The sequence below is a fragment of the Gymnoscopelus microlampas genome (assembly GCF_963454915.1).
Source record: "Gymnoscopelus microlampas genome assembly, chromosome: 20".
Taxonomy (NCBI): domain Eukaryota; kingdom Metazoa; phylum Chordata; class Actinopteri; order Myctophiformes; family Myctophidae; genus Gymnoscopelus; species Gymnoscopelus microlampas.
In genome coordinates this window covers 12,608,092-12,630,591 of record NC_139957.1, presented here as the reverse complement: position 1 = coordinate 12,630,591, position 22,500 = coordinate 12,608,092, and the positions used below count along the sequence as shown (strand labels likewise).

The 22,500-nt window shown below is 41.2% G+C and overlaps 1 protein-coding gene across 1 annotated transcript in view; it reads left to right on the top strand.

Moving 5' to 3' along the window:
• Nucleotides 1-16,436, top strand: part of scfd1 (sec1 family domain containing 1) — a 38,325-nt gene extending 21,889 nt beyond the window's left edge. Inside the window, exons 17-25 of the mRNA XM_084043960.1 lie at nt 5,517-5,596; nt 5,767-5,829; nt 6,354-6,429; nt 8,322-8,375; nt 10,433-10,485; nt 11,474-11,507; nt 11,618-11,683; nt 11,963-12,031; nt 16,215-16,436. Of these exons, the coding sequence (XP_083900086.1) occupies nt 5,517-5,596; nt 5,767-5,829; nt 6,354-6,429; nt 8,322-8,375; nt 10,433-10,485; nt 11,474-11,507; nt 11,618-11,683; nt 11,963-12,031; nt 16,215-16,238 (519 nt within the window). The 3' untranslated portion in view covers nt 16,239-16,436. The remainder of the gene's footprint in view (nt 1-5,516; nt 5,597-5,766; nt 5,830-6,353; nt 6,430-8,321; nt 8,376-10,432; nt 10,486-11,473; nt 11,508-11,617; nt 11,684-11,962; nt 12,032-16,214) is intronic.
• The last annotated feature ends 6,064 nt before the right edge of the window (nt 16,437-22,500 follow it).

Genomic DNA, 22,500 nt, shown 5'->3' with positions numbered 1-22,500 from the left:
TGTGTGTGTGTGTGTGTGTGTGTGTGTGTGTGTGTGTGTGTGGTATGCGTTAACAGGTTAACTATGTGTTTATAGTCTCGGGGAATTGAATGTGTCGCCATCCTTAACTGGAAGAAGTGCATAAATTATGATTTAATAAAGTGTGTGTGTGTGACAGGAAGAGGGGGAGGTAGAAAGAAGGGAATATTGAGAGAGGTCTGATGGGCATTGAGCTAAGGAATTCATAGAGAGAGATGCTGACTTGGTATGTGAGGGCTGTAAGAGAGCTAAATGTACAAAGAAGAGGATAGACAGAGCAATGGATCGATAGAATCATAGGCACAAGACAGAACCATAATGTCTACAGCAGTGGTTCTCAAACTTTGAGAAAACTCCCTCTCACCTGTCCTACTCTCTATCTCTCCTACCTACAGTGTTTCCTTCTCAGATGTCCTACTGTCTCTCCTACGCTGTCTCCCTCTTAGCTTTCCTACCTTCTGTTTCTCCTACATTGTTTCCCTCTTCACAGTGGTGGAAAGTAACTAAGTACATTTACTCAAGTACTGTACTTAAGTACAATTTTGAGGTACTTTTACTTTACTGGAGTATTTCTAATTGTCTATACTTTTTATTATGCTGTTACAATCATTTAAAAACTTTAGTTTCTAGTTACTATAAATGATTACATTATAAAACATACATTAACCACTTTAGCCTTATTTTATACATAGGCTATTTGAAAATAGCCCATCTACAAGCTCACAACGTGTCCTATAGAGACCGTTGTGAGCTTGTCGATCTGCTATTTTCACGCATTTTAGTACTTTTACTTTTGGTACTTTAAGTACATTTTGATACGTTTGTACTTTTACTCAAGTCAATTTTGAATTCTGGACTTCTACTTCTAACAGAGTACTTCTACATTGCAGTATTGATTATTTTACTTAGGTAAAACAGTTGAGTACTTTTTCCACCACTGCCTCTTCAGATTCCCAACTTTACTTTTTAGGAGAAAAAAAATATTGTTTGAAGAAAGTGAACTGTACTCTCTCCTTTAAAACAAATACATTACATTGTCTGCAGGTGTTTTGGAAAACTGAAGCCAACATGTTTATTTGTGGTAGAAAATCAGGCCAGTGTTAATAGCTAAGATTTACTCATTATGAGTAATATCCCCCTGTGTCAGTGTTGTGTCGTCAAGACTCATCATTACTGGCAGAGTGAACATGGTTCCAGGTATTTTTCTGGTGATTTGTACAGGAAAGTTTCATCAGTGATGCACTGCCAGGACAACAGCATGTAACCAAACCACCAAAACCAATAAGGACGATCAAATACGCCCTATTTTTGGACCCTGATCAAAAAGTGTGGTGTGGCTCTGGTCTGGACCGGCGTGTCTAAAGCATATTTTTGGTGCCAGTACTTGCAGGGTTTTTCCATTACACTCTTGACAGTGTGTCTTCACAAATCAACAGGATGAATGTGACTCGTTGTGCTCAAATGGCTGTGATGGTGTTGGAAACACATTTAGGGCACAGGGATAACATTTGGCTTTGACTGAAAGCTACAAATCGCACCTTTTCCTGCAGTGCAAGATTGTAGAAAACTCTAAACATTGAGTGTTCATTACACTCTCGATTATTCTCCGGTAGCTTGTACACACTCTTTTACAGACTCAAGAACTATGCTTTTCACTCAGTTTAGGGGAAATATTAACAATCATTTGCTTTGAACATTCTCTGTCATGTCTTAACCCAGTGTAACTGATAAACCAATGTTGTCCTTTCTGCTTTATCTCTCTGTATGCGCTAGATATGTGTTAAGAGCCTCTCTCTGTAAGCATTTTGGGGCTCTCAATTTATTTATTTATTTGCTTCATGGTGAGTCAGTAGCGTATCCTTCATCAATCACCCCCGATCAAAGACCTTCCTCCTAATGCCATTACCCACAATCCCTCAGTCCCCAGACCACTTCTGGAGCGGCCAAAGCATCACCGTCTCTTGGCTTTGGTGTGTTCCGCTTGAACATAAGGAATGGATCTCAGATGACCCCCCCCAGCCAGGGGCCTTTTATATTGTTAAATGTTTTCAGCTGAAAACCCAAACAGTAGATTTGTGTTCCCCTCCCGGCGATCCTGGCTTGTGCACTTATTCCTACTGTTGTCATGAGGACAAGCTAACAAGGTTGGGCCCACTGTGAATAATGAAAGTTATTATGGGATGGAATGCCTCCCTTATGAAGCCAGAGAACAGTTAATGTGTGATTTATGATACAGAGGGAAATGACTTCAAAGTTGATCTCCTGTCCTGACAAGAGGTATTGTTACAGAGAAATGAATAGTTCATTGTTTGGTAACATCATTGAAATGGTCTAATACAGTGGTTCCCATACAGTGGGTTGTGACCCATTTTTCTGGGCCGTGAGTAAATACATTTTGCTTTTAATTATTATTATTTCAAAACATTTTATTCACAATTGTTCATAAGTTAGAAACACATTCAAACATTCAAAATAATTTAATAAAAAAAAAAGAAGAAATTCCATGAATTAGAAAAAATAAAAAACGTTTAAGAATTAGTGAAAATAGCAGATCTACAAGCTCACAACCCATTGTGAGCTGTAGATCGTTGTGGTCTTTTAGATCGGCTAGTTTCACTAGTTTGGGTCCCGGGGAAACATAAAATTTGAGTGTGGTTTTGAAATGTAAACTCTAGGCTTGGAGTTGATTTAAGATAAGACACATAAAGCACGCACATCCACTCTAGCAACCCGCCGCTGGACTAACAGAAAAATCACAAAACAAAACACACACACTGCTAATTTTGCTCCTATTGTTTATACAAATACTGGATAAACGTTTTGATCACGTCTGGATCTTCAGGAAATGGGCATACACTTATATGGATACAATCTAACCCGCTGATTGGCAGACAGAATAAAAGCTCAGGTGTAATCATCTGATCGCATAATAAGTCAATAAGACATTGCATACACTTAGATATAATGTTGTTAGGTGAAATACAAATAGAATGTACTCCCTTCCAAGAGCCATAGATGCAATCAAGACAAAAAAAGATTGATTATATCTTTTTTTTTTGTGCGTAGTACAACTGTTAAAAGTTGAATGTTGGGTCGTTGACGTACAACTTGACTTTGCTCTCGCCAATTTAGAAAAAAACACATCAGAGTGATCGGCTTTGTTCTTTTTTTTAAACTGAAGAGTTTGGTATGACAATAGTTCCATTATAAGTCAGTGTTAGCATCAGACCCAGTGTGTGTCTGAGCCAAACAGCGTTGGGTAAACAGTGGTCTGGTTGTGGACCACAGCAGTCTGTGGTTTGGATCTCGTGTGTGTGTGTGTGTGTGTGTGTGTGTGTGTGTGTGTGTGTGTGTGTGTGTGTGTGTGTGTGTGTGTGTGTGTTTGTCTCTGTGTGTGTGTCTCTGTGTGTGTGCTAGGGCTGTCACGATTATGAAAGTCAAATAATTGCGATTAACAATTTAATTGTGTTTCTGTCGTTGAATATTGGAAGGAACATTATGAATACAAATTACATTTCTTTTTGGCATTTAGGCTTGAAAAGCCTAAAGTTACACGGGCAAAAGCATGGGGCAGATATGGCAAATAACATACATATTAACACATTACCTGCCAAAAACGGACATGTCCATCTTTTAAAATACACCCGTTTAAGACGGACATGTCTTTATTTTATTTTTTTACTTAAAACAAAATAATAATAATTCCACACAGAACCAGAGATATCGCTTTTCAAAGATTTACTGCTCCATTCACTCCCTGGTTAACTTATTACTTAAAAATCCTGTATCTCGGCTCCTGTGTACTTTTTTTTTACCATGTATTTTTTGGTGAAACATGCTTTTTTCAACTGGCTGCAATTATGGAACAGATTACCGCGGTCGGATTTCTTTTCCCCCACTATTCTACGAGACCCCTGTGTGTGTAATGAGGGGATCACCGTGAGGATGGTGATCACAGAAAATATGTTGTGACTACTTAAAAAATGGTTAAAAAAGGTTTAAAATCTTAAAAAATGCTGGCACTGGGTGGGAATAAATAAAAAAAAACTCTGGCAGGGAATGTGTTAATGATGTTATACTTTCAAAAACATATTTATAGTGGAAATAGCTGATCTATCTTTCAACATGGAAACGATTATGACGATTATGCGAAAACGTTCCAAATGTTGGTTTCAAGCTTCTTTTTTAAACACCTGCTGACGAGTCACTGTTTTATTATTTATTTATTTATTTTGTTTGTTTATCTATCTATTTATCTAGATTTGTTTTAACCCATTAAGACCTGAGGCCGATTCTACAAATCGTCTCTGTCGGTTGGAAAACCTCATACTGTATGTGCAAAACTTTTACTTTTCAGGATTCAAATTCAAAAACGGCAAAAGTAGCAGATCTACAAGCTCAAAAAACGTCGCTACCTGCTGCGTTTCAAGCTTGTATCTGCTATTTTTGATGCTTGTGTGATGCTCTAGCCTGATCAAGTAGGGCGTTAAATTACAAAAAAAAACACAAAAAGTTAGAATATGGCAGCAACGAAATGCCTTCTAAATCCTTTTTTTCTTCTGAAAAACGTATGTAGCTATATAAATTATATATAGCTAAATTCTACAATGACACAGATGCTTTCCCGTTTTGGTTTAAGGGTCCACTCTCTTCATACTGTATGGATTCTTCATGGAGAAGGACAGCTGGAAAGCTGAGAGGGAGACACTATATTAGAAACAGACATTAGGAAAGCTGAGAGGCAGAGAGGGTAGGAGAGACGAGACAGTAAGAAAGCTGAGAGAGAGACAGTAGAAACGCTGAGAGGGAGACAGTGTAGGAGAGACGGACTATAGGAATGCTGAGAGGGAGACGGTGTAGGAGAAGATATGGTTCTGGTGGGATCTGATCCTAGACCAACAGGAATATTAGCTAGATGGACATAGAAAGATGTACATATTTCTGGCCTTATTGTTATTATTATTATTATTAGTAGTAGTAGTAATGGTAGTAGTAGTAATATATCGTCTCTGTGGGGTGAAAACCTCATATAACCAAAACTTTTACCTTTCAGGATTCAAATTAAAAAATGGCAAAAGTAGCAGATCTACAAGCGCAAAAACGTGTTGCGTCGCGCTGCACATCGAGCTTGTGGATCTGCTACTTTTGTGACACTGTAGTATGATCAAGTAGGTAACAACACAAAAGGTTAGAATATGGAGATAAGAGGTTTTTGCCCGACAGAAACGATATGTAAAATCTAGTTAGCCTGATCTACTGTATGGTCCACGGTTGTCATGGTGATGGATGTTTTTTTGGGGGGGACGGTCAGTGACTCATTGGTCCGGACAGGAAATGAGCTGCTCTGCTTTCATTCCTCCTTCATCCTTCTGCCTCCTCCAGGGAGATGTATTACCCAGGGATTACCCCCTCTTCCTCATCCCCCTTTACTTACATTTTCTCTACATTTGTGTGTGTCTGTGCATGTGTGTGTGTGTGTGTGTGTGTGTGTTTTCCAGTCTGACTTGGAGCAGTATAAGAAGGTTCTGCTGGATGCTGGATGTGACCTTTCACCTCTTAACTACATCAAACAATGGAAGTAAGTAAGACCAGTGAGTTGACCAGTTAGTCAGATAACTAGTAATTCAGGCTTACAAATTATTACTCTTGTCTTTAATATATAACTTCATGAATGTCATTGATGCACCTTTGTTTTTTATATTTTACTAATGCATCCTTAAACACTGTTTGATTCATGTGTGTTTCCAGGGCCTTCGCCAAGATGGCCACCGCTCCAGCCAACTACGGGACCAGTGGAGTCAAACCCATGGGGTAAGACTGGGATATGTAGTTCTCAAATGTAGTTCTCAAAACTTTTCATGTCACCGACCCCCCAAAACGATATGTATTTGGCTGCTGACCCCCATCTGAAAAGGTTTTGTGCCAGCTACCTCCAGACGCAAAGATATGAGTAAAAAATATGTATTTTCAAAGATTTAGACAAATGTTCACAATTTAAAAAAATAGATCTATAAGCTCATAGCACGGCACGAAGTGACGTGCTATGAGCTTGTATATCTGCAATTCTTTAATAGCCAAAGTATAAAATATGGTTAAAGTGGTTAAAATGATTGTGACGCGTTATTAACTATTTTAGCTGGGGACCCCCTGGTACCCCACTTTGAGAACCACTGATCTAATAAACACCAGCCTAAAGCCCAATTCAAACTTTGTCTCACAACAGCGTCACAATGAAAAGAAAAAGCAGCTCAGAATGTGTCGTAGATGCGTCGCAATCTGAGCGACAGTTGTGCGACCAGAGCATAAATTAAACTTAAGTGTCTGTCTTCTTCCAGTCTGTTTTCTAGAGTGATGAATTCTGGTTCCCAGTTTGTGATGGAGGGAGTAAAGAACCTGGTTCTCAAACAGCTTGTGAGTAACACTCATCTGAATTATTAATAATTTAATTATCAATAAATCAATCAACTTAAACATAATTACAGGTAAAAGTGAGGTGAAACTCTTATGTATGCAGGCTTTCATGTTAGCAGTTCAAGAGGTGTAAATCAGTGGGTTCCACTGCAAGTTCCATCATTACGTTGTTTTCCAGGAAAGAAATAAAAGGGGGGGGGGGCAGAGAGAGGGAGAGCAAGGAGAAAAATAAAACATATCTACATCTACATGTATACACATACAGTAGCATAATAAGCAGCAGTTATGTACATTAAGGTAGACATAAGGTGCAAAAGATAGCCGTATACGGCAAATACGTCACTGGCAGCAATCCTCTAATACATTCTTCTTTAACAGTCTTAATGTAACTCAGAGAGTGTACAAATGTAACCAAACGGACCCTTACTCTTCACAAATGGATAAATGGTTGAATCAACACTGGGATTGTACTGTGTATTATTATTACATTATATTTTCCCCATTAAGGGATCATTGTTTACTTCCTGGTAACACACCTCGTTGCTACGTGACATCAAAAGTAACGCATGACGGCAGCTGATTGGCCGTCCTGTCTGGTAGCAGCGGGACTCAGCTTCCTTTAATCATTAAATCCCTCTAGTCTTAGTGAAACGGACTTGAGTTACAACTGTACTCTGACCGTTCTTTTTTTCAGTCTATGCCGATCTACAAGCTCAAAATGCGTCTCGCTGCGACGCGTTTTGAGCATGTGTCGCCCCCCCCCCCTCCCCCTCCCCCCCCCCCCCTCCGGAATAGACATGCTGGGGTTCAAGTGGTTAATGATTAAAGTCCTGGTTTCCGTCACGCTTCATTGAAAGCCTGCCCGGCTGGCTGCAGCAGGAGGTTAAATCAAGCATCTCTAATGTGTGCAGAAGGAATAACAGTTCCTGGAATGTCACCGTGAACACCCAGTGAGGAGTAGGAGGAGGACTTGGAGTCAATTTAAAGTTTAAAGAAGTCTCCCAGAATTCATTTATAATTATTTGACATGCCTGTCTCTCACATGCCCGCGCGCGCGCACACACACACACACACACACACACACACACACACACACACACACACACACACACACACACACACACACACACACACACACACACACACACACACACCCCATAGTGCAAGGTCTAAAACCATTTATAATGATTTGGCATGTCTGTCTCACACACACATGCAGACAAATGGACACATACAGTACAGCTCATAGGGCAAGGTGTAAACCAGCTTATAATGATTTGGCATGGCTCACACACATACAAATACACACACACAGCTCATAGGGCAAGGGCTAAACTCATTTATAATAATTTGGCATGCCTGACGCGCGCACACACACACACACACACACACACACACACACACACACACACACACAGACACACAGAGAAAGAGAGAGCAGCAATGTGTCTGTTATATCAATATTAGGCTGATTCAGAGACAGAATCCTGTGTCTGTGAGCCAAAACATGACAACACTGGTCTCTGTTTCAATCTGACTGGTGATCCTGCTGGGAGCCAGTCAGCACGCCAGTCTGTTACTGGGAACAAGTCAACAAGCCAGCCTGCTACTAGGAACCCATCAATAATATGGATGGGTGTTAGGGCAAGTCAATACGCCTGTATTAACCACTTAGAGCCTCTGTTCTTAGTAAAAACAGATCTGTGTTGTAACTCGTCTCTGTCTGGTGGAAACCAGACTAGCGTCGCTTCGCGCAGCCAAGCTTGTAGATCTGTTATTTTTGGCTAATGCAAGTGGTTAAACCATACACAGTAAGACAGAGAACACATAGAACAGCATAATTAGCTGATCCCTGATCTGTTCTAATTCATTCTGTTGGTTTGTTTTTCCAGAACCTCCCAGTCACACGAATCCTGGACAACCTGATGGAGATGAAGTCAAATCCTGTAAGTGTGTGTGTGTGTGTGTGTGTGTGTGTGTGTGTGTGTGTGTGTGTGAGTGAGTATTGTTAGATAAAGACACACTGACAATGACACGCAAACAGCTGACATCCTTACACACACTTACGCTCACATGTGTCAGCATGTCTCTGATGCATACTCTCTGAGCAATACTTTACACACACACACACACACACACACACACACACACACACACACACACACACACACACACACACACAGATCCAGACGCACACTATTGCAGGCTTGTCAGTATTTAGGGTTTTGTGTTTTTGTCTCTTCTCAGCTTCTGGAGTTTCAGAAACACAAAGACACTTTTGTACTTAGGGAGAGAGAGAGAGAGAGAGAGAGAGAGAGAGAGAGAGGGAGAGAGAGACGGAGAGTGAGAAGACAAGTAAAGTGGGAGAGAGAGGGAACGAGAATGTGTTGGAGTGATACAGGGAGTAATACATTTTATAGAGCACCGAAGTCTGACACCAGAGGCCGCTATTTCCCTGGGTTACAGAGTAATTCTTTCTATTGAAAATCCCATAGAGAAATCTTAGATTGCATAAGAACTGTGTTCCAAAAATGAACAAATGAGCCTGGTGATTTTACTCATATGGATATGAAGCATCAGCTGACTCTGAAGGAGTACTAATTTATCATCATTATCAAAGACATTTTTTTTTATCAAATGTAACTCAATATCATAAACGATACAGAGTTGCATATACCTGACAGAATCACTGGGCTGATTTGTTTATGTTCCCGGTCTTAATGGGTTAGAAAAGAAATAGAAAAGAAATACTTCCGTGACCGAGGGGTAGCGGGAGTGACACCAAGACTTGGGTGCTCCATAGAGTCAGAGAAAGGGCAGAGTGGGGAGAGTGTGTGAGAGAGAAGAGGGAGGAGGCCGAGACAGTGAGAAGCAAAAATACCTGAGAGTAAAGCGCAATACACACCCCTTCCGGCGGCCGAACTTTTCTTCAGAAAGAGAGTTGATATAACCGCAATTTTTTTCCGAGCTTCGGAAAGACGGTCTTATAACTTTTTCTCGGAACCCGTGCACCTCCAGATCTCCTGACTCTCTGAACTATAGTTCTGAAAGCCTGTCCGAACCGAAAGATTTTCCGACATCGGAAGGAGTGTGTATTGGCCTTAACCACTAGGTTCACCGGAGTCCCTCACGGCTCTATACTAGTGTCTTTTGTGTTATTATGGGGTAGGTTTTTGCTGAAAATAACAGATCGGCAAGCTCACAACGTGTCGCAGTGCGACGCGTTGCTATGATGCTGGGGTTTAAGTGGTTAAGGGTCTTATAGAATCTGAGACAGAGAGAGAAAGACAGGATGGACAGTGAAGGTTAGTGAACAAGAAGAGAACATTCCTTGTATCAGATAATGGTGATATTATGTGTGTGTGGGGGTGTGTGTGGGGGTGTGTGTGTGTGTGTTTTCTGGCATCAGAGTGAGTAGACCAGTCAGTCTGGTGAGAGAGAAACAACTCAGCATTCTCTCTCTCTCTCTCACACTCACACACACACACACACACACACACACACACACACACACACACACACACACACACACACACACACACACACACACACACACGCCTGTTGAGCTAACTGTTCTATGTCCGCTGTGTCTGATGATGTTCTGATGAATGGCCTGATAGCATATTACACAGACTCACAGAGATAAGTGGCTAGGTGGATGTGCAGATGGAAGACAGAGCCCAGAATAAACATTGATTCATGTGTATCGGTACATTCCTAACATGCTACTGTAGTTAACATATTTTTCTATTAAATATCATTTTTCATGGGCCGGCGTCAAAACCGTCTAAAGTCCGTCCAGAGTGAATTTGGACGCGTCTTTGACCCAACAACAACATCATCAGCGAAAATACCAACATACTTCATGTCATCAGCGTTCATGTAAATATTACCCAGGACAAAGCTGTCAGGGGCCTGGGATTTAAACGTGTGTGTGTGTCTGTGTCTGTGTGTGTGTGTGTGTGTGTGTGTGTGTGTGTGTGTGTGTGTGTGTGTGTTTCAGGAGACAGATGACTATCGCTACTTTGACCCCAAGATGCTGAGAGGCAGCGAGAGGTAACACACAAGGTTCATCATACATGATTAAATAATAATATATATCAAGTGCTTGATTTGATGGGATGCACGTAGGCTTGTCCCAATTATTACATGATTATTATATGTATTATTATTTGAGATAATCGCAATTATTTTGCATAATCGTCAATGTTCCTACATTTCATTTTCAAGTGGGCCCTCATCCAGAAAAGGTTGAGAACCACTGCTCTGTCCAGACCTGCAAGGCCATATTAACTTCATCCTGTTGAATTTATTTATTAAATATCCACCGTTGCCCACAAAATCTGTAACTGTTAACTTCAAAACAAGCGGTTAGTTGAGGAGGAAAGAAGGCTTTGTATTATACACATAAACCTCAGTTAAGTTTCAGTTTTGCCAAGCCATTAGGCTTGGCTTTATAAAATAAACACAAAGTCTTTGCTGTGAAACTGTAGCTGATAAAGAGACATCCAGGAAAACCACAAGGCCGTGGAAAACCTTTCCACTGAGACAGACGACTATTTAACTTCATTTGGACACTGTTCACCTTGTAGGCGCTGTCCATTACGAGATGGATGGCTTCATTCCCTGCGTTCGAGTGCTGGCGTCAGTTGTGCCACATACAGTTAATGACAAAGTTGGTGTGTCCAAGGCTCGCGACCTGCACTCCAATGTTTAATTTGTATAAATATGACGTCATGCTATGTTAACCGTGAACACTCACAGTATATGTAAACGAAATGGCCAAATGTCCATCCTGTGTGTGTGTGTGTGTGTGTGTGTGTGTGTGTGTGTGTGTGTGTGTGTGTGTGTGGAGAGATGCTGAGTCATGTTGACGCTCAGCAAACAGTGGAATGTGACGAATCATAATCCCTCTGTCTTTTCTCTCTTTCTTGTCCCCTTTTCCTCCTCATCTCTCCTTCTCTCCCTTCATTCCCTCTTACTCTATGCTCTCTCTCCTTTTATCTCCCTCTTCTCCTCCTCTCCTCATCATTGTCTTCCTCAGCTCCATCCCCAGAAATAAGAATCCATTTCAGGAGGTGAGATGTGACTTGTATCTTCTAACACACATACAGTGCAGCGTGTCACATAATAGTAACCTCTGTTTGTGTGTGTGTTTGTGTGTTTGTTTGTTTATTCGTCTGTCCAGGCAATAGTGTTCGTTGTCGGAGGAGGAAACTACATAGAGTACCAAAACCTGGTGGACTATACAAAGGTACACACACACACACACACACACACACACACACACACACACACACACACACACACACACACACACACACACACACACACACACACACACACACACACACACACACACACACACACACACACACACACACTCTCTCTCTCTCTCTCTGTCTCACACACACACACACACACACACACACACACACACACACACACACACACACCAGAACATGAGTACTACAAGTATTAATCTCTCTTTTTGCCTTTCTCTCTGTTTCTCTGCCTCTCTCTGTGTCTCCAGTCTAAACCGGGTAAGAAGGTACTGTACGGCTGCAGTGAACTGTTCAATGCAGCTCAGTTCATCAAACAGGTGAGAACACGCGTCACACACACAGGTCAAAGGTTAAGTCCTCTGTCATTAGTAAGCAGACACAACCATTCAGCCCTTTCCTGATTAGACACACATGAAATGAAATACAACATGAGACAAACAAAATGACCTTGGATACGTCCTTCGTAATCTCACATTTAGCCACACGATCGGAGATCCCCGCCGTGACAACTAAATTCCACGTAGGAGCTAAAACTGTGTGGAAACAATTTGGTGATAAATAAAACTGCAATGCAAATACTTTAGGGTGGTCCTTGATAATGGGACTGTATCAGGATTGGTTTTCAAAGCAGTGGGCGTGGGTTTGTTAACGTAGGTTTTCTCAGCTGTTCTATTCCCTGCATTGAATGTAGATGTCCTTAGACTTGTAAGTAGGCGGAGATCTCCAATTGTCAGGCTACACGAGACTTCTACATGCTGAGCATGTAACTGGGCCGTGTGTGTACTGTACGCCGTAAAATCCTGTGTTCATTTGACTCTGAGAGTGTACAAATGTAACATTTGTTCACTCTCTAAGTTACAAATGGATAAATTAACACAGGGTTTTACTGTGAGAACCCAATTGCGAGAAGAGAGCTGCTGCAGTTCACCATGGATTTTAGAACATCTAAGAGACGTACTGTAGTGAAGGACATCACAGGCGAGAGTCCTTCCGATACTTTCAGCTGTTCCATGGCCTTGTGTGGCTTATTGCTTTTCTAAAATGGTTACCAAATACAGCAACATGAAAATCATAGACATATCCCAGTTTTTAATAACAATTTCACTACCAAGAATAATTTCTATAATTTCTAAGTAGTCCCTGTGACTGCCTGCAAAAACAAGGAAGTTGCTGTGCAAGTGCATGGGTGGTACCGAACGGTGTGCGTCACAGTACAGTATCTGCCTTGTTTTAAAGCAAAATTAAGTGCTTTCTTGAAACCTTGCTCATACACAGGATGAAAAGGAGCACTCCTCTTACCTTTGCCATAGGAAAAACTAAATCATGAACGATAATACATCCATGGAACGTTATGGTGACTTTGTAAACAGGACATTGGCGCGGTGATACTGATACATGCGGTCCAGGTGTGTGTCTATCGAGTACCGAGACTCAGCCAGTTCCGAATCGAGGACTGGAACTAAGCGTTCTAGAAGTTTAAATAACAACTCACTCAATTCATCAAGTCACCAAAAAAAGAGTTGGGCATCTGCTCTTAATAAGTTAGGTTGGGTAAATTAAATACAGAGGACACATTCCAGGTATGTGCAAATGTGCTTTTCAAAATAACCAACAACAACATCTGCACGGTCCCCACAGACCTTAGCGGATCTTGAGCGGATGTCCGCTTATTTTGTGTCCACGTGGACCTCTCCATGTGACCTCGTTGTCTATAAAACGAGGTCGGTACGCTTTGAGTAACCTCGACTATATGAAAGACAACACAGGGTTCCCACACATCCTGGAAAATCTGGAATGTATTCATGCAGTCGTTGGAAAATAGCAAACTTGTCCAAAATTGGAAAATTAGTAGTTGTCCTTTTTTTCGGAGGTTTACAGGCTATGAAAGAATGTTGTTTTTTTGTTGTTGTTATTTTTTACAGAGTATGAAAGGACATAATGTAAGCTTGCAGTTCATGTGTCATACATTGAAATCTGAAAATAGTTGAACATATACTTTTGTCAGTATTGGCCTGGCAAAGATCTGAGTTATCTCACACCTCTCGCAGCAGTTAAGTTTAAGGATAAACTAAGTATTTTGTGATACTAAAACTGTTTGTTTTATTCAAGGTACAGTAAGTGATTTTCTTTTGTTAAAATAAGTGTTAAATTGCTCTATATTCAGATTGTAATAATTGCTATAGTGTTCAGTAACAGGAGTCTCCCTGTCTCTCCAGCTCTTTATTTAACAGAACATTCATGTTCAGGTCGGAATTCCAATTTTATCCAATCAGGAGAGAGAACTCATACAGGATATACACGTGAAATTGGAAGTGATGACACAAAGAAATGAGCAGACAAAAAAATGGAACTGGAACGCTATAAAATTGAAGCTGATAAATGGGTACTCTTTCCTGATTGGCTGAAATTGGCAACCCACCAGAAAATGTATTTTCTGTTTATTAAAGAGATGGGGAGACCTCTGTTATTGAACACTTTAACTAAAACGATGATAACTACCAGAGTATTGAGTATTTTAACAAACTTCTTTTTTTACCAAGAAACATCACTTACCCTACCTTTCTTTTCTTCTTTCTTACATTTATACCAAAACATGAAAAGTGTTAATTATTTAAAAAAAAAATACAAACCTTGATTTGCATGATGTGCCTGCTTACAGCACATTCCAGTAGACACCGTCACAAACGTCTCTCTTGACCCCTCTGATTCTAGTTACAGAAAGAGCACTAGATCATTGAGCCAGAGAGATGCCTCTGGTGAGGAGTAGCGATTTCCAGTCTAGTAGAGTCCATGGGCGTGCCAACGAGTTGGCAATTTGCAATGTTATCCTTTTCTTGACCATAAAACTCCAAACTCGAGAGCACAGGGTTGTAGTTTTATGTCTAGTGAATTGAGATACGGATGTAACTCAAAAATATTGGACCAGTAACTGCGCAGTTGCGGGCTGGTGCACAACATGTGAGTAATGACTGCAGAGGCATTAAGGCATCTGTCAGGTATCACTAACATCTAATAAAGAAATCCTGGAATGTCTGCCTTACTGAAAATGAAGTCTGTGCAAAATCTCTAACTGTCCAAGCCCAAGTCATCCACATAATGAGCTACTATAGACTGTGCTAACCACTTCAATCCTATATACTTCGAAAATATCCGATCTGACATTGTGAGCTTAAGCCCTATATACTTAGTCATATGACAAATATCTCAAGTTGTGAACTTGTAAATCAGTTATTTGATTTTTTTTGTAACATTGCCTATAATGACATGCCCAAAATAGGGACTCCAGGTTGAAAGTGGTTAATTACATTATTGAGTGTGTTTGATGGATCTTATAATTTCAAAGAATTTGGATATATTTGCCCGATATTCATCGTCAAATGATTAATAGTGAAATACCCTATATACTTCATTGTCCCGGGTCCCCCAGCAGTCTATATTTAGTCCCCCCCCCTTATTCCCCTCTACAACAAATCTTTTTTCTGAAAATAGCCGATCTGCCAGCTCACAACCGCGGCCTCGTGAGCTTGTAGATCGGCTACTTTCGCTACTTTTGAAAAATATGACATTCCCAATGTAAGGACACTGGTTTGAGATTAGTTAAGCCTGACTTTTGCCAAAGGGAGAAGCTTGCATCTTGTCTGGCTGGAACAAAGAGGCGCTTATGGCACATAGGACTGTGGATTGAGGAGTTATTAGTTTAAAATGTGCTCTGTACCGGGAAATAACAAACGGTTTTCCTGAGTAAAGTGCAGATGAAAGAGAAAGCCCCGGAGGTAATGAACTGAGAGAGATGACGTGATGCAGGCCCCTGGACTCTGTTTGGCACCGGACTGTTTCTGGAGATTTCCTCATTCTGAATTAAATAATTCTTTGTTTATCCTCCCTTTTTAACTGGCCAGAGATAATTAATAGTCTCCTCTCCACTCAGGATATTTATAGCGCCATCTTCTCAACCATCCAAAGCATACTGTTACGTATGCGGTATTATCAAATATGCGCGCGGTATTAAATGTATAATAATGATGTATGTGTGGGTTGCATAAAATAGAGTGGGAACCCTGCAACAGCCTGTGGACAGACAGTCTGCAGGATGTGTCTGCTCGCTGTTTTAAGAAATGAGCGAGCGCCCAGAACTAAATCCTGACAGCAGGCTACAGAAACATGTCAGAGGAGAAAGAAATAGCAGGCGTTGCGTAGGAGGCTGAAAATGCACCGCGGCGCGCGTTCGGCGCACAATTTTTCCGCAAAGCAACATAAATAAAGTCCTGCCCTGGACAAGAACGTGTTGCTAAATCTAAAGTGACACAGATGCTTTCCTGGATTGAATGGGTTCAACCCTATATGGTTGACCGGAGTCCCTCACGGCTCTATACTAGTGTATTTTCTGTTTGCTTTTATTGTGGGGAAAGCTTTCGCTGAAAATAGCCGATCGACAAGCTTATAACGCGTCGTCTAACTCTCTCTTTCTCTCTCTCTCTCTCTTTCTCTCTCTCTCTACAGCTGTCACAGTTGGGCCAAAAGTGAACGCAGCAGCAAGAAAATATGTGAACTCTCTTTCTCCCCATCCTTTTCTGTGTCTTTCCATCTCTCTCTCTCTTTCTCTCTCTCCGGTTAAAACTACAAACTTCAAACTCTATTCCATTGTATTTTATAATGTTTATCATAAACTGACTTAACATTGTTTCCTGTTAATTACCAATAAAGTTTAACAGTTTAACTGACCTTCGACCTCTCTCTGATCTGTTTTTTAAACCTCTTACATTTTCATACTTTATATTGAAGTAATGTAATAATAAATATACTAATAATACGACTAATAAACAATACTAACAGGAAGACTGATCTGATCATGATGATCTGATAAACTGTGGTCTTTAACAAATGGAATGATTTGCAGGGCAAACATTGTTTTTAAATGATAATATCATAAGTGTGCGCATAAGTGCAAAACTGTAAAAAAATGTAATCATTAAATACTGTAACAAATAAACAACATATTGTGATATTGTGTTGTAAAAGCGTTTACACCATGTTGCTGGTTTATCCACATAAGCCTTATTTTATACTTAGTTGTACAGCAAAAATAGCCAATCTACAAGCTCATAATGTGTAACATTTATTATAGAGCTTATTTGACTATTTTCACTATGTACAGTATTTTAGTTGACTACTGGGCCTCGAACACATCAACACATACACACACACTGTGTAGTGTCTACTAAAAACATGTATACTGTGGGGCGCAGTGGGGGCGGTTGAGATGCATACCACATTTAGGCTCTAATGCAGCCTGACGGCGAGTCGCAGGTTCGATTCCGAGCCCGACGGCCTTTGCTGCGTGTCACTCCCCGTCTGTTTCTCTCCACTGTACTATCCAAATAAAGGCAGAAAAGCCCCCAAAAATATCTTAAAAATTAGAATAATAATATGACAGGGCCCTAAGTAAATGAACTCAACTAGTAGGTCACTGTAACTCACAAAACACACATACACGCCAAATACTACATTACACACACGCGCGCGCGTGCACACAATACACTATACTCAACGGGTCCTAACCAATTAAATCACTTTAATATGGTAATAGGATACGGCACACAACACACCGCAATTTATAAACACAATACACCATACAGTGCATACTGGTTCGCAATCAAATAAACTCAGTTAAATTAGAACAACGCACTACACACACTCACTATGCACACAGCCCTATTCTGTTTGTTTCAATTCTTTAGTAGAGCACTGCAAAACACACATAAATACGCTATACACAACAACATGTACACAGTGAGCCCATTGAGTGTGTATGTGACTTATTCCATCACGACTGCTCCTGGCAGTCATCAACCATCCAGTGACTCCTTGTGCTCTGCTGTGGATGGAGGCATCCTGGATGAGACCACTCCCATCAGTATAGAAGTGTTACGTCATTAGGACAGGGAACGCATCTCTGTAATTTTAGATGTCTGGCTATTAAAAAATAGCAGATATACAAGCTCATAGCGCGACACCGAATGCCGCACTATGAGCTTGTAGATAAGCTATTTTAATTTTTAATATATCTTTTTTAAAGCGAACATTTGTGACTCAAATCTTTGCTTCTTGGGGTCCCTGGATTTCTTTTTTTTTTTTTTTTTTTACAAATGTTCGCTTTAGAACATGTATATTCAAAGATTTGCTCTCATTTTCTAGATTTTTCAAAAATAGCAGATCTACAAGCTCATGAGCTTGTAGATATACAAGACCTATGAGCTTGTATATCTGCAATTTTTGAATAGCCCAAAGTAATCTAAAATGACAGAGAGGCGTCCCCGGGATTGAATGGGTTAATTTGAAGGACCTCCATAACTTCTCTGAGAGTGTAAAACTGGACCTGTAAGGGTTTAATTGGTTCCATTTGTACACTCCCCCCCCCCCACAAAGAACGCACAGGATCCCTGGACTCAACTTTGAGAACCACTGTCACAGGATTAAAGGTGATGACTGAGTGTTGAGGAGATATTGGACTGTCAAATATTGATTTATCATTTCATGATTGCATGGGTGACAGTATGTTATTATGAGATTCCATTTGCGTACCCATACTATTCTGACACATTGCCCTAAAAACGTGTCTTTGATCTGAGTAGCCAGAGGTGTTGTTACTCCTTTGTTAGCGAGATAAAGTTCCACAAACCACCTGTACAAACAAGCCACATGCACATTCCAGGGAGGGTCATACTGTCATGCCGTGGACTGCTTTCTAGGGCAGTGGTTCCCACACTTTTTAGCTCGAGACCCAAAAAGAGAAATGTGATGTCTCCCCGGGACCCAAAACTAGTGAGAAACACGACACGTGAGCTTGTAGATCTGATATTTTCACTCCTCTTTAAGTTTTTTTTTTTTAATAAATGAAATTCTCTTGAAAAAAAAAACGAAAAAAGGCGGAAAAAAAGATATGTATTTACTTGTGACCCATAAAAATGGGTCTGTGGCACAAGAATGGGTCCCGCCCCACTGTTTGGGAAACCGTGTTCTATGCTTTGGTTTAGGTAAAATACTGCTGAAATATTTAGTTTGGGGACTTTTGAGGGACACAGGACAGTGAGAATAGAAGGAGAGTTCAGGGTTCATGCCCGCTTGGGGGACAGGACAGCGTGTTTGCTTTATAACTTTGTGTTGATTTACAGTGATCCAGTGATCCTGAAGGCATCCAATTAATGAAACGACATTGTTAGGTGTGTCTACTTTGACTTTGACTACTTTGATAAAAAGTACTCAAATGTTTTAGAGTTTGCAATTCTTGAGTAGCTTCTGCTGATGTAAACCATGCCTCGCACAAAAAAAAGGTCTCAGAAGACCTACGATCCAGAATTGTTGATTTGCACAAAGCTGGAAATTGTTAGAAAGTTATCTTGAAGATCTTAGATATTCATCTGTCCACAATTTGACAAATTGTCTATGCAGGGAGATGATTTAGTTTTGTGGCTACTCTCCCTAGAAGTGTCCGTCCAGCCAAGATGACTCAAACCACAGGCACACCGCAGAATGCTCAATGAGGTAAAAAGCAAAAAGAAGCCGTGAGTGACAGCTAAAAACAGTTAAAGGAATCAATGGAACTGGTTAAGATCTCTGTTCATGGGTCTACTATACAGAAAACACTAAACAGGCATGGCGTCCGTGGCAGGACACTACAAAGGAGGAAAAAAAGAAAAGAAAACGCTGCTGCATGCCTGAAGTTTGCCAAAGACCACCTTGACACTTCACAACGCTGCTGGGAAAATGTTTTGTGGACAGATGGAACTAAAGTTGATTTGCACTTTAGTCGTACGATGCGTGCCCAGCCGATCTACAAGCTCAAAAGCGGTCTAGGTTCTGTGACTCCATCGTATGATGAAGTATGAGATCAGGCTTGTTTGTAAAGCACAAGCAGAGCATTACTTGATCATACTACAGCGTCACACAAAAGCATCAAAAGTAGTAGACCTGCAAGCTCGAAACGTGACGCTTTTTGAGCTTGTCGGTCTGCTGCTTTTGAATTTGAATCCTTAAAAGTAACTTTGTTTTGGACATATGAGGTTTCCGCCCAACAGAGACAAAATGGCATAAAAAAGGCCAACGCACCAACATGAAAATATCCCAATTAAGGCCACGTTTACGCGGCAACAATCAGAATAGAAAACGACAATGTGCCGTCGCGTTCTCACTTTTTATTCTGCATTTACACTGTGATTGAAAACGCTGTAATGTGCATGCTAGGTGGCGGTGGCGCGCTGCCAGATAGACCCAGTCACACATGCGTTCTACTTCCTGTCACAGCTGTTTGTTTACGTGGCGTACGTGGCGTGAGCCGACATGAGCCATGACGTCACACGTTTTGCCGTTTCCTCCTTTGTGACTGTTTATATGGAGAGATTTCCACTCTGGAAGGTGGTTTCAGTTTGTTGCGTATTCAACCCCCGAAAACGCCGTTCCCGTCTAAACGGAAGGCACATCTGATAATTTATTTTGCTGCTTTCTCTAGAGATTTCATTACTCTGAGGTCATACATTTGAGGTTGTCCAGTTTATGCTTATGTTGTTGAATCGTATCTGTGTAGTTTAGTGGATGTCTCTCTCTGCCGGTGTCTGTGTGTGATGGGCTGCAGGTGTGCTTGGCTGATTGATTGAGTGGATCTGACAGACCAGGTTGTTCCAGGGAGCTGATTGGTTCCAGCCCTCCATGCGGGAGCGGGGCTTCCAGCAGGCTTTTCCTCTCTCCACTCCCAGGCAGACTGCCAGCTCACCTGGTTCTGTAGACATAGGCAGCCTTTATATTAAGTTGTTTTATTTCTATGGTCAATCCTACAGTTTCAAGAAAATGTCCTTCTGTGAAGACAAAGAGACAGTTTTCCATCGATTTTATGAATGCAAAAGACTTTGTGTCCTTCTTAATAAATATGTTTAAATGGTTTGTTGAAAAGTGGTCTAAGACTGCTTTTATCCTGGGAATGGGTTACAGAAAAACTGACTGCGTGAAATGGCTATTATTAAATCTGGTTATAGGAGTTATTAGGCTATTTACAGTAGCAGGAAGAATATATTAGGGGGCAGGGCAAAATGCACTTTTTTTTCTTTATTAGTTGTTGGGTTAGTGATTTGTCTTGGTTCCTTTTTAAGCTGTTCATGTTTACTTTCCTTTTCTTTATTGTTATTGTTTAGCCGTCCCTAAAGCTGCATGATTTTTATAAACCCTTAAAAAGGCCAAAAACTATTTGTTGTTGTTGGTGGTTCTTGGGAGCTGGGAAGAGGGTCCCACTTACTCATGTTGTGCCACGCTGTAGTTTCCCCCATGGGCCAGGTCATGGGGTCGCTTCAGAACCTGGACCACTTGCCATCATCAAGGGGAAAAAAACATTTGCAAGTTTATCAGGATACAATATTGTGTGTATGAGTCTGTCTCAGTCTGGACTTAGAACCCATAGTGTGAGGCTTACCAGTAGGAGAGATGGGGCAGTTTGGACCAACTGTTAGGCCTACTATTGTGGACCAGTCTAATGGTGCCAGTATGGAGGTCCTGGGGTCCCTCAGCGGTGACAAAATGGCACTAGTCTGCTACATATTTGATGAGGTTGAGACACAGTAGTTTATCGTTGCTTTCGGCCAGAAACCTCTTATTCGTAAATGAATGCCCTACTTGATCATAATACAGCATCACACGAAAGCATCAAAAGTAGCAGATCTGCAAGCTCGTTTTGAGCTTGCAGATCTGCTACTTTTGCTGTTTTTTTAATCAGTTTCCACCCATTAAATGTCTGTCAGTGCCTGTCTGTCTCTCTTACTGCCTGACTACCTGTCTCTCCTCAGCCTGGTTGTCATGTTTTTACTTCCTACTGTGAGCCTGACACAGTCAGAGAATACTTGTTCTCAACGACGAAGAACTCATCATCTCTCCATCATATGGACCTGCGAGGTAGGAGAGGGAGACAAAGGGAGGGATCAAGAGAGAGGAGAGAAGGAAATCAGGGGCAGGCTTTCCTGAGAGTGAGTGAGAGAAGGAAGAATGCTATGTAATTGGTTGTCGGACGGCTAAGGTGAGTGATTGGGTCAATTCACTCATTGATTAGGTCATTGTTCAGTTTGTTGATTAGACTGAAAGATAGATGGATGGACAGAGGGACGTAATCATGGGGGGGGGGGGGGGGGGGAGAAAAGATAGATGCAAGGATGTGGCTCCAGAGACGAGTGTATTGGTTGCTTGGATTCAGCACAAGAAAATGATTAGAGAACAAACGTCTCTCTCTCTCTGGACTCTCTGTTCTCCGTTATTAAGAAGCGTACTGTTTGTCCTGGCTCGTTGTTTGATCCCGTGCCCTGACACTGACTGACTGGTCGATGAATAGAGTGCCCTGTCCATCACCCTGTTGCCATGGCAACCCTGCAGGGCTGTCCATACAGCCCCTGACGGAGGAGAGGAATAACTGACGGAACATTCCACAGGAGGAAAGGAGTGGTTTGGACCAGGACTAGTCGCGCAGACAGACAGGACCAGGGTCTAGCTCAACAGGGTCGGGACTCCCTTTTTTCCGAGGGTTTTCGCCCGGGGGACAGCCCCTAATATGCCTATCCCTAACCCTAAAATATTCGGAATAATCATTGTAACTAATTGAAATATAGATTCTAAAACATACTACAGAGATAGCTAACGGCCACCTAACCAGGGAGGTTAATTTTATTGTCACACAATTCAGAACTTTAACAGTGAGATGGCCATACAGTAGCTCACCTATAATATGTCTTGTAACATTCAGGGAATTAGGCTCTTC